At 40.5% G+C, this 12334-nt stretch overlaps 2 protein-coding genes across 5 annotated transcripts; one reads left to right on the forward strand and one right to left on the reverse strand.

Moving 5' to 3' along the window:
- Positions 1-1047: 1047 nt before the first annotated feature.
- scn1bb (sodium channel, voltage-gated, type I, beta b) lies at positions 1048-6296 on the forward strand. Of its 2 annotated transcripts, XM_067494919.1 has the most exons (7): positions 1048-1534; positions 1752-2295; positions 2394-2560; positions 3671-3908; positions 4591-4732; positions 5453-5527; positions 5788-6296. In XM_067494919.1, exons 2-6 carry the CDS (start codon positions 2247-2249, stop codon positions 5520-5522), a joined length of 666 nt encoding a protein of 221 aa, XP_067351020.1. In that variant the 5' UTR covers positions 1048-1534; positions 1752-2246; the 3' UTR covers positions 5523-5527; positions 5788-6296. The 2 variants fall into 2 exon arrangements, with proteins under 2 accessions (XP_067351020.1, XP_067350999.1); XM_067494898.1 differs by having other exon boundaries at positions 1048-2295.
- Positions 6297-6737: 441 nt separating this feature from the next.
- On the reverse strand, positions 6738-12162 carry naxe (NAD(P)HX epimerase). 3 transcript variants are annotated; one of them, XM_067494686.1, is made up of 7 exons: positions 12026-12162; positions 11039-11220; positions 10844-10952; positions 9846-9956; positions 8752-8862; positions 8204-8351; positions 6738-7304 (listed from the first exon to the last, which is right to left on the reverse strand). In XM_067494686.1, the coding sequence occupies exons 2-7, from the start codon at positions 11203-11205 to the stop codon at positions 7105-7107; spliced, it is 846 nt and encodes a 281-aa protein (XP_067350787.1). In that variant the 5' UTR covers positions 11206-11220; positions 12026-12162; the 3' UTR covers positions 6738-7104. The 3 variants fall into 3 exon arrangements, with proteins under 3 accessions (XP_067350787.1, XP_067350696.1, XP_067350874.1); XM_067494595.1 differs by having other exon boundaries at positions 11039-11223; positions 12026-12156; XM_067494773.1 differs by having other exon boundaries at positions 11039-11253; positions 12026-12156.
- Between the last annotated feature and the right edge of the window lie 172 nt (positions 12163-12334).

Here is a 12334-nt window from a genome sequence, read left to right on the forward strand (position 1 = left end):
AAGGTTGTGTGTATACAAATATCACACTAGCTAGTAAAGCCGTCGGCGTGGCGGATGCTAACTGCCTGACACGACAGCATCAGCATCCTCGCCCAGGACGCGAGTGGGTGTGTGTGGCGTGAAAGTTGAAGAGTTATGAAAATGCCATCACAGCGGCTGCGTTAGCGTTGGCGTGCCACTTTCGGGCGCAACGCGAGATAATCTAGTAATTTAAAATCTGCATCCATTATTCTGCTACTAAGTAAGTATTGATTCAACCAGCTAAACTTCTGTTGATAGGATGAGGATGGTGGTGGTGATGATGATGACGCTTCTTCTTCTTGTTTTATCTAGCTCGTGCTTCACCACACACCTGGAGTTTGGGCTTGAGTTATCCACCCTGAAATGAAAACATAGGATGATCTAAATTCTAATAATTAATCCAGGTCCTGACAATCCCCCTCCCCAGCGATGCAGTGCCGGTCCAAGCCCGGTAGAAATTGGGGAGGGTTGCGTCAGGAAGGGCATCCGGCGTAAAAACTGTGCCAAATCAACATGCGGACAATGATCCGCTGTGGCGACCCCGAACTCACGGGATAAGGCGAAAGGAGAGTAGTAATCCAGGTCCTGACAAATTATTTATCCCTGTCAGTCCTTCACTTCTCAAGACATAAGCTGTTTTCACACTGGCCAGACGGGGGATTTCCTCCTATTAAATGTCTGTAAATGTCTGTACTCTTTTAATTATCCATTATTCTTTAGCTCTTTTTATACTTTATCTTTTGGCAACAACTTTAGTATGAATTCCAATGCCTGTTATTCCCTTATCCCATCTGAGCATCTGCGGTTTCATTTCCTGTGAGCCCCCCCCCCCGTCCCTTAACTAAAGAGCAGTTAAAGGGCCAGTTCACCCTAAAATCACTGCTTTGCTACAACTGTTAAAGCGCCGTCTTTATTATGAAAGGCGCCGTAGACGCCAGGTGAGGCCCCCGCGGTGGATTTCTCCCGCACCGTTAAGCTGATATCACTTTTAACAGCGGGGGCAGCAGCTTTGCCAGGCGTCACATGCAGCCGCAGCTCGGTCACACACGCACAAGCGTTTTACCGCAGTGCATCTGCAGCGTAGCCTGAGCGGAGCGACAAGGGTGCTGTTGTGGCGCAGGGAAAAAAAAAACAAAAAAAAAAAACCACCGTTAACTGTGCACAGGACGCGTTTTGGTGTAGTTGGGGTTTTTTTTTTCCTTTGGTCTGGCTTTTATTTACCTGTGTGCGCTCACGCAGATTTATCGGCAATGCCAGCGCGACCGAAGCATCTCCTCTGTGAGCACGGGGTCATTAGATAGGTGAAATTTCAAGGAGTTCCATATTCAGCTGCCATCGCAGGAGAGGACAGTATTTTTTTTTTTTTTTTTTACTAAAGAGACGACTCAGCTCGAGGGGAAGAGGCCTCCAATTCGGGACAGTAGGCTCTGCTTTCAGTGATCCCATCACGGACAATTCTCTTTAGACTATTGGATTGGTCTATTAAACATTGGTAGCGTGTAGCCTGTGAGAGGTAGCCATTTCATTCTTATGATACAGCATGCAAATCTATTATATATGCATTGGCATGTACGTATGTGGATTTCAAACATTCGTTCAGTAGCTGGCATGTTGCACATTATATAAACACAAACTTGTGTATCCTCGTTGTCGATCATTTGCAAACGTAAGGCGAGAAGAGCATGTGGCCCCAGGCAGGTCTAATGGTCGCTCTGTGCATCTCACATTAGGACCTCAGGGACAAAGATAATCACATCTCAGGGTGTTGATCCGGGGAACACTGTGAGTCACCACATATCTGGAAATCGCGACTTGATAATTAAAAGCAGATCGACCAGATGAATGCATCGCCCCAGCAGAGATAAAGTGGGAGGCTGTCTAAAAAGCAGCCATATATTCTGTCAATAAATACTGCAAACAACAGGACACTGCTGCTGGCCACAGCCAAAGAAGCGGGACACCGACAGTTGTTCCATAGGACTGTTCAGACACCGATCATAGATTTAGTTGTATAACACAGGCCCATGGACAGATGCATTTTGGGCTTTACAGTGCATGATTAGCTGCCAGGCAAAAACTGGTGTTTTTCTGACGTTTACAGCTCCAGTCAGCTTAAAACACACAAGAAACCCTTTTAGATACCCGGTCGGTTATTACAAATTTGGAGGGGTTGAAAGTTTGGAGGCCTCTTGTAAAATAGACCAACGGCTTTAACATCCGGTGACATGGCAGCATTACACCTACTGCTCCTTTGGCTGCTCGGCGCGCTGTTTGGTGAGTTGAGCTGATTCTTTCCAGCCTTCACGTTCCGTCGTTGCATCTTGTTAACCCAGAGTCCTGATTGCGCGTCTGCCTTTGTTCTGTGAACACAGTGCACCAGTGTCATGGAGCCTGTGCAGAGGTGGACTCTGACACTGAGGCAGTGGCAGGCCGCGGCTTCAAACTGGGCTGCATCTCGTGCAAGAGGAGGAGCGAGGTGCCTGGTTCCGCCACTGTGGAATGGTACTTCAGGGCCAAGGGAGAGGCGGACTTTGTTCATGTGAGTGCAAATCCCCCATTACTGAAGTACATTTCTGCGTCTAATGCCAGCACATAATGTTACTGCTCATCACACTGTGGAGTGCAGGGAACAAGCTGCACTGTGCTTCTTCAGGAACTTCTAACATCCTATGTATCAATGCAGTTTTGTGCACATCCCCTTACATTCTGTCTTTCTCTCCCACCCACCCACACATTCACAGCCTTCAATCACATGACAGCATCCTGTTGTGATATCGTCGTAAAATTCAGGTAGAATCTATTGGGATATTTGACACCACAGAGACCATTAGAGCTCCAAAACGAAACATGGCTGTGTTGACCTTGTGTTCGATCCTCTGTCTGCCACTGGAGAGTTTGCTGTAATAGTTTAGTTCCAAATGTGCAGACCATCTATGACGAGGCGCTAGTTTAAAGATGAAGCAAGACCCGTTTTAATAAAATAGCACCGTGTTTGAAGAGGCATGTTATGTGTCAATAACAACTGATCCTCTCCCATATACACAAATCTGTGTCTTTATGTATATAACCATAGAATCATGAGGGAACACACACAGTGACACTACACACACCTATAAGGCTTAATGCTACTTATGCAATTTCTTGTCTTTTACATTGTATCTGTTTTTTTTTTTGTGTGCACCTCAGCACTGAAGGAAAGCAATGTCAGCATGTACACAGAACAAAATGAATTCTGTCCTCACATGGCTTAGCTGCTTCTGGGACCCATGGGATCATGTGCTCATGCTACCACCTCTCTGTCCTGCACCGGTCACAGAATAAATTGCATTGTAATGATTTGGATAAAAGTAAAGTTTTCTCAGATTAAAAGATGGATAAAACTGTTATTGTCTCCAGAGTGGGGTATACACATGGTTTGACCGTGCAAGAAATTGTCCAAGGGGGTAGGAAACCAAAAATACCATTGAAATTTACCATGAAATCATAAATACAACAAAAAGAAGAAATGTAGTAAATGGCATGAAAGTTACATACATTAGTACACTTGGGCCCAGTATATGGTTTGTGTATTGTGTCCTAAAGTAATAATTCTCCTGTTGCCGTAGAATTTGAAAAACATTTTGTGTTGAAAATCTCTCTGTGGCCCTAGATCTACACCTACAACGAAGACGGCCCCATTATTGAAAACGAACAATTCACTGACCGTGTCGACTGGAACGGGAGCAAAAGGAGCAACGACATCCAAGATGCGTCGATATACCTGCTCAACGTCACCTTCAATGACTCTGGCACCTACCGCTGCTTCTTCAATCGCGTCCTCTTTTACGAAAAGTATGAGTACACCACCATCGTCAGCAAAGTGGTTCACCTCTCTGTGGTGGCGAAAGGTACGGTGACACCAACTGTTCTACAACTGTGAAACATCACTGGTAGCAGGTTTTACACCAGAACTAATCTAATATTGTCTTCCAACTCGAATTTGTTCAAGCATAATTTTTGATATCACTATGTCAGAGGAGCTACTTCCAGTTTAATAATTAACTTAATGTGTGATTTCCGGGATTATAACTATGGAATGGACATGGACATCAGCGCATTTCCTGATGATCAGGGGTTACAGGGGTTAACGTTCTCCTAGTCTCTTTGGGAAAGTGAAACAGTTCTGAAGACTTCCTATTGAGGTGTTATGGGCAATCAGCTTTCAGTTTGTTTTGTAATGCTGCTAAAATGCACATACACTTTTTTCCGCATCCAATGGCTCCAGATAGTAAAGTGTAAATGAGTCACCATCTAAAAGCAGGTCCTTCTCAGCCTCCAGTAGTGTGAACTATAATTTTCATTGCCTCACTTGCCGATATGTGAAAAGGTGACATTAAGAGATGGATACAGTTATTAGCAGTTTTGAAATGCCGCAGCAGGTCATGGATTCTGAGGAGGAAAATACATTCCGCATTAGATTTAAGCTGTTTCAACGGATTCTCGGGCAGTCTGACAAAGCTTTTACAGGGGATCCTCTCACTCAGATCTTTGTCAGACTCTTTCTGATTGCATGACTTCCTGTCTGTGCAGCCACCAGAGGAATGGCTTCCATCGTGTCAGAGGTCATGATGTACGTGTCCATCATTGGCCTGCAGGTCTGGCTCCTTATAGAGATGATATACTGCTACAGAAAGATAGCAGCAGCAGGGGAAGAAGCATTACGAGAGGCCGCGTAAGTGTGTTTACTACTTGTCCGTGCAGACAGGCTCATGTAAAGGCCGTTCAAGCTAAAACCTTTGCTGCTTTTTGTGCATCTTGAAAAGACGTACACAGTTTTTAATCAGTTGCATTAAAGCCTTGTTGAGTTTGTGTTTCGTTAAGTCCAAAAATAACAACAATGCAGATGCGCCGATGGCATTTGATTGTTGGAAAGCAAATTTCAGTTAGTTCTCTGAACTAAAATACCCACTCTTTTATTTATCAGCCGACATGTAGATACCGATCAGTTTGCCTCTAGTGCATGTCAAGTTTAACTTTGTGGCAAAATCATTCATTTTCAGAATAACTCCCCAACTATTTGTTATTGTTAAAATGAAAACGATCTTTTGAAAATGTGTATTTTCAAAAGACCTCCACACTGGAAATCACCGGAAAATCACCCCCATAATTTAACCTGTGTCACACTTTTTTTTTCACATCTCTCTTCTCCAGTTTAATTTTAAGATCAATCTTTCTGTCATGTGTATGTTTTCATGCCTATCTGTCCAGCATCTCACACTCATATCTCATCCTCCTCCCTATTCAAAACCAAAACCTCCTCCCTGTAAGCCAAAATGGAGCTACCGAAACCATACCGGTGTTATTCAGTTTCCATATTTGTTACTGTAATAGAGGAAACAGTTTATTTTTTCAGATGACCACTGAGAGTTTGTCTTTTCTCTTTTCCTTTCAGGAATGCGGAATATTTAGCGATAGCCTCAGAAAGTAAAGATAACTGTGCAGGAGTGCAGGTCGGGGAATAGCACAGGTATGTCTGCAGGTTTCCAAAATATTTCTCTGTTCTGTCTTTCTATTCTATTTGCAGAAGACTTTGGACAAAAACTTACCATTAACTTAACATTATCACCTCCATGAAGGTTAGATTTGTGGCAGGATTGTTGCTTTTGTTGGAGCTTGGTGCACCAAACAAAGAGGCAGCGGGGTGTATGTTTTTGAGCTTCTATCAACAGACATTTGAATTTGTGCCAGTAAATCCATTAATGCAGTACTTGCTCTCTTTATCTTCAGGCTTCTACAATGGACTGAGACCCTCCTTCTACCCTCTGACCTGCATGATAACAACTTGGGGGAACCCCCCTCCCCCCCCCCAAAAAAAATCTTCATCTCTATTTTACTCTTTCCTCAAACAAAGATCACAAATGGATATGACGCACAAAGAGAGCATGGTACCAGCACGGCGTGCAAAAGCATGTTCTGCATTTATATGAGAAACCATTATGCATTAATGAGCCACATTGTTGCAAAGCTAAACTGTACATACAGCATTTCTTTAAGTATATGTGATCACACATTTATATAAAATGCAAGCAGGACTTCGGGGGTCTGAGAGTCTGTGGGAATGATTGTAAAAGAAAGCTTTTTACCAAATCATCACCACCTGTATATTTAACGAGACACCACATTAATAGTATTGTAATATAAAACAGATGTGATGGACTATGATAAGAGTGTATTTCCAGTTGCTAGTTGAACATTAAATAAAACCTTAAGATGTACTAATAAAAACTGAGAACATACATGTGGTAACAAAGGTTTCTGTCATTGGAGGAAACTTACAGATTTGATGGATAAAGATTTCGAATAGAATTATAATTGTTTTTTATCATCATTTACCTGAGGCAACTGCAATTTTAAATCTTTGTTTTAACGTTAAGAAAACTCAATATTTTACTTTATGGGTCCAATGCATTTGACATAATTTCCTGGACACTTGACCAAATCAGCATTTATACCTATAAAGATATTTTGACCCAATTTGTACAAAGTGAACCTGTGAAATACAGTGGTTCAGTGTAGTTGTATGTCACACTGTCAGGCATTTAGAAAAAAAATTTATCCCACCCAAACAGCTCAGACTGAAGCCTGGGCTTGTCAATTAAAGCGAGCATGTTAACAAGTTTACCTCACGCTTCGAGCCTTTGATGTTATACTAACAGAAATATAACTATTAAACCAGATCACAAAATGCATATGTCCTCTTTAATTAACAACAGTTTATCCAAATTCTTAAAATACTTCAGTGCAGTGTCTCAGATTTTAGTACTGGCTGCCATTGACCTGATAGAACAACACCTGGCAAGCTCAGTGTGATGGAAGAGACGGTTCTCAACTGTTGTTCACAAACAAATAACTCCCAATAAATTAATTCACTTTTTCTATTTGTGTCTGTATATGGTCACAACTAACAAGTTATGTTATTTCTTGAGTTTAAGAGGTGTTGATAGGCATATTTTTAAACTTTGTAGAGAGCCAAGATGGCTGTTCGCCGGTCTTCATTATAAGCGAAGCAATTTGAACGTGGAAACTTTGACATGTGCATGTTATCTATAGTTGTAACACACAGTCCGTGCCAGGATACAGAGGAAGGTTGAGCTTGTATTTCCTCTCAAGACCGGGCGGAACAAAGCGGCCTCCCAAGAAGTGGTACCGTCCTCTGAACAAGGCGGCGGATTTCTTGGGAGCAGTGAGAGAGATGAGCATGTCAGGCTGGAGTCCATCCGTGCTGCCCTGCTCCACATCCCAACCTATACAAAAACCAAGCATAATGTCACAATGCAGTTCAAACTTTTTGGGAGCGAAAGTCCACAGTAAAACACGATGACAGTCGGGTTATTATTATTACAATAATACAAAGTCAAAGTTGACTTAAATCAGTAAGTTTCTTATTTTAGGGAGCAGTACATTACACAAATCCAGAAACTAAGAAAAACACATTTAACCAAAAACCATCAGATCTGTGCACCAGTTTTACAGAGTTTTAACCTTCGGTCCCACTGAGGTTTTGCAAGGAAGTTCTGGTCAAGTTAGATGAAAAGATTCATAAAACATAAAAAAATAAATACAAACCTATACTTAAACACACACAAATCTCAAATTTAAAAGGGTTTGCCACTAAATAATAACCAAACAACACAATGAAACATATGTAATAAGATCAAATTAAAATCAAAAGGGCCCTAATGTCAAAAAAATTCCATCATTGATATTAAAGGTGATCAAGCCATATAATATAATTCATATAAAATCATAAAGAGTAGGAAAAGAAACAGACACAGAGAGTTAAGGGTAATCTTAAGTCTAGATGAAGAAAACACATTTTTATCTCCTCTTAGAACTTGTTCAATGTGTCCAGGATAGAAAAACAAAGGGTTTTTCTTCCCAACTCAGTGCAATAATGAATTTCTGAAAATCTTTATTTTGGTCTCAACAACACACGATGAGAAAGTGTCCATGGAAACCTAATAATACACATTTGCTCCAAGATAAGCAGTGAAGTACCAAAACAGCAAGTTAGCATGAAATTAACTGTTGAACAGATTGAAAAGCACCGACATGATAGGATAGGTTTGTTTTTTCTTTGGTTGAAATGCACCTACTTCTTCTAGTAGAAAGTAATGCTAAGTGCTAAATGGTGATGACTGACCTGAGGGGATGTCAATGCTCGCTATCGGGACTGCGGTCTTCTTTAGCACATCTAAGATGGAACCAAAAGGCTCTCGCACGGCCCCTTTGAAGCTAAAGCCGAAGATTGCATCTATCACCAAGTTGTAAGCCTCATCAATCACTTCTGCCTGAGAAGAGAATTTTAGCCAGAAAAAATGAAATATTTGTTTTGTTAAATTGCCAAACAAAACTGTGTTTACATGAAAGTATAAAGATAAAAACCACTGGAAATGTGCTGCAAAATTCATACAGTATCTATAAACACAGTCTGTGAGGCCACAAATCCACACTCCACATCATTATCAGTCACATTTTTATTAAAACTGATGTTTGTTGAAATAAAAACAGTTTTTCCCACAAAGTCATTAAGGCTCCTTCTAAACCAAAACCTCATTAAGCAAGATCTAATAACGTGTAACTTGGAAAATGTACAGCTTGGAATAAAATGCACATTCATAAACAGAGTGAGCAGAATATTTCTCTTTACCACTGCACATTAAACTGTTGCATAATTGATTAACACCAAACCTCAGGCATCTCAGTCAGGAAAGGGATTTCCATTTTCTGGCACTGTGTGGTCAGGCCCTGGAACAGAGGTTTGTTTGGCCTCTTTGGGTAAAGGATGGTGGGCTCGTAACCCTGCAAGAGGACACAAAGAAAGAGAAAACAAGAGCAAATATTCTTCTGAATACTTTGCAGGACATAACTTTGTTACAGTGCAACAAGCAAAGAGATCAAAATAGCAACAAAATAGCAAAATTTAAAAAATGGGTTCAGTGCTGCCACTGAGGTTTCATTTAGAAAACTCTGTCCTTATATGATATTCTGTTGACACTATTTAACTGTCTGAGATCTGAATCCTACCAAATATGGTAATTTTGGTGCTGCAATAGTAATATTTCAGTATTTTTTTTAATTTCAGTTAGTCCTATAGAGTCTGGAAAGTACTGGCACATTTTATCAGCCACTCAAAATTAATTTAAACATTTAAATAAATAAATTTACCACATGGTACAATTATGACAAGTTTCAGTTTACATGCATGTGTATCCAGATTCATTTTCTAATCAGCTCATCAGTGAGTTCAAGTTGCCATAGATCTACTGAAATTGCCTCAATGTGTTCAAGTGAGATTTCATTGGCAAAATGTTATGGTTACAGTAACCTTGACCTTTGACCACTAAAATCTAATCAGTTCATGCTTTAGTCAAAGTGGACATTTGTAATTATAAAGAAATTCCCTCAAGGCATTCTTTAGATACTATGTTCACCAGAACAGGACGTAGATGGACAATCTGAAAACATCATGCCTCCAGCATTGGCTGCTGCAGCATGGAGGCAGAGTTAAACTTTAAGAACACAGTTTCGGCCTAAAATGTCTTGATAATTTAAATAATAAAACAATACTTATAATTTTTCTCACTGCAACAACATTATTTCCTTATCAAACTTCTTTTGTATGAGAAACATCTGCAAAAATACATAAAAAATGTAGTGGAATTAAAGTTAAACGTTCAACAGAACTTAAGTTCAAATACTTTAAAAATTAAGTACAGAACTTGAGGAAATGTACCAACTTGTAATACACAACTGCTGTAGAAGTGTGTATATAGGACACTCACAAAGAGTTTAAGATGTCTGGCACAGACCAGGCCATCGCCTCCATTGTTACCTGGTCCACAAATCACCAGCAGCGAAGGTCTGGCCTTGACCAAAGATGTCAGTGGATACGCCTTCAGTAAAAAACAAAACAAAAATAAACACACATACGAAATCAACGCAATACTGCATCACTGCTGGTATTTGAAAAGAAACAGAAGATTTTATCTAACAACAGCAACTCAGGAAAAATGCTTTCAGTGGCTGTGCAGTCAGGATGAAGTCATCTGATTATTTTCCACATCCGGCAGTAATATGATTACATAGATAGACATACTGGCGTACCTATGTGTTGTAAATGGAAAACCTGATTTCCTCTTGATGTGGCTAGACAATTATATCTGGTTAGTGAAAGGTCTTAAAGGTGTGTGCATGTGTGTGCTGGAAAAACCCAGCTCACCGTTATGTAAAGTAAGATACAAGTCAACTATAACATCAAAGGGGTTGGTATTCTTGTTTTTATTATCTATGATGTATATTATTTTTTGCTCTCACCTTTTATCACAGTTTTATCCATATTTAAATATACAAAAAGGTACATATTTTGATATTACTATAACTGCTAAGTAATGAATAACTGATTAATTCATTGGCAGGTTGGTGATCGAGTGGTTAGTGCTGCCTCTCAGTTTAAAGGTCCCTAGTTCGAATCCACCCAGCAGCTGTGGCCTTTCCAAAAGCATGCACGTTAGGTTAATTGGTGACTAAATTACCCGGTGTGAATGTGAATGGTTGCATGTATTTCTCTCTGTGTTGGTCCTGATAGGCAACAGGATGTACTCAACCTCCTGCCCAATCACAGCTGGTATATGCTCCAATCCCCCCCTGACTCTTAATGGGATAAGCAGTTAAGATTATAGATGGATGGATGATTAATTCAGTATTTGTTTCAGCTCTATATTAACCACAGGCATTTTTATTTAAATAATAAAAAAAATAAAAGCCTTTATGGACATCTTACCCGTGTAATAGCTGTGGCACAGCTGAGTCCAGCCAATTCCATTAGCTGGTCCACACTATAGCCATACTCACTGAAGAGCTCCTCATCTATGTGCTGGGCTTCTTCCTGCCTGTGGAGCAGCTACAGCTAAGTTTGGACACACAAATAATCTGCATAGTGTTTTCCTGCATCTTTGCAAAAGATCTCAAACCTTACCCAAGATACTTGATGGTCTGGGCCATGGTGGATGCTGCTCTGAGACAGTGCTTCTTGTGGTTGTTAGGCGCAGCAGACTGGGGGCATGTCCCTGAGTGAGCGATTACCGCTGTAGCTCGAGAGGTCACCAGGAAGCCAATCCCCAACAGAGCCCGGACACTCAACATCCAGGTGGATCCAGACTGCTGAAACAGAAATGGCCACAGCCATCGAAGCTAAAGGAAGTTTGATCCCATGACTTCATGAAGTCACAAAAGTGTTGATCAACTTTTTCATGAATGAAAGCTCTGCTAAAGTTTGCTAATGTTGCTGTCACAATGCTGCACCTGCAGACTGTGTCCTATACAGTCCCTCAAAGGGGATTTTGAATTAGTCCTCGCAGTTGATCATTAGTCTGTATAAGCAAAAAAATTTCCTTTTTAATTTAAGCTGTATATTAAAACATTAGTTGACCAATTATGTTTAGGTGACATTTCACATCCAACAGAATCAACCAAGTCCAAAATGTCACCACCGATGAGCAACTAGCTCTCATTTTCTAATTATATTTTCATTTGATTAGTTTGTCGATGCTGTAAAATTAAATCTTCTTAGTGTCCAAGCTTAAATTGTTTAGTTGGACGTGGTGCTATTAAAACAATAGGCCGGCAAGTTGAGCTCACACCCTCATCTAAGATTGTTTATTCCAGATCTTACGGCTTCTGACTGTCTGAACACACCTGATCCGCGGTCGGTTGTGCGGAGATAGACGGATAACAATCCTATTACATGTTTCACACAGCTCCACCTGAGTCAACGTTCATTAACTTCCTAAGTTGCCCTTGATAACAGGAGGCGTTAACGTGTGTTGTTACTGCGTCTTTGAACTTACACACTACAAAGAAAACAGTTAAGAAATGTTTATCTCCGGTTTTCACTGTTGGTCACTAAGTGAGCTAACTGTTACCGAACGCTGATTGAATGCGTGACAATATTAATGACACTCACCAAATATTCTTTAAAACAACTTCACACGCACGTTTGTCGTGTAATTTACTGCTAAATGGATAAATTAGAGGAGTTGTGCAGCTACACTAGCAACCATGCTAGTGGCCCAATAGTATCGACTACATCCGGGTTTTTACACAATAAAAGCACTGCGCTCGTTTCAAAATAAAAGTTGTACCAGCTGGATAGAGGGATGGATAGATTTTATTTTAGACTCAAAGGAAAAAGTTCCATATATCACATATTCTGTAGACTACTCACAAAAAGTTAGGGATATTCGAATGAAATTTCAGAATGCACCAAAAATGC

The sequence above is a fragment of the Channa argus genome, chromosome 1 (assembly GCF_033026475.1).
Source record: "Channa argus isolate prfri chromosome 1, Channa argus male v1.0, whole genome shotgun sequence".
NCBI classification, from domain to species: Eukaryota; Metazoa; Chordata; class Actinopteri; order Anabantiformes; family Channidae; genus Channa; species Channa argus.

What these genes read in the sequence shown, in the direction of transcription:
- scn1bb (XM_067494898.1), top strand. Translation starts at nt 2,247, where the DNA reads ATGGCAGCATTACACCTACTGCTCCTTTGGCTGCTCGGCGCGCTGTTT. An exon ending in GCTGCTCGGCGCGCTGTTTG is followed by an intron (nt 2,296 to 2,393) that starts GTGAGTTGAGCT and finishes CTGTGAACACAG; the next exon opens with TGCACCAGTGTCATGGAGCC. An exon ending in CCTCTCTGTGGTGGCGAAAG is followed by an intron (nt 3,909 to 4,590) that starts GTACGGTGACAC and finishes CTGTCTGTGCAG; the next exon opens with CCACCAGAGGAATGGCTTCC.
- naxe (XM_067494686.1), bottom strand. Translation starts at nt 11,205, where the DNA reads ATGTTGAGTGTCCGGGCTCTGTTGGGGATTGGCTTCCTGGTGACCTCT. An exon ending in CAGACCATCAAGTATCTTGG is followed by an intron (nt 10,953 to 11,038) that starts GTAAGGTTTGAG and finishes GCTGCTCCACAG; the next exon opens with GCAGGAAGAAGCCCAGCACA. An exon ending in CCAGACATCTTAAACTCTTT is followed by an intron (nt 8,863 to 9,845) that starts GTGAGTGTCCTA and finishes GTCCTCTTGCAG; the next exon opens with GGTTACGAGCCCACCATCCT.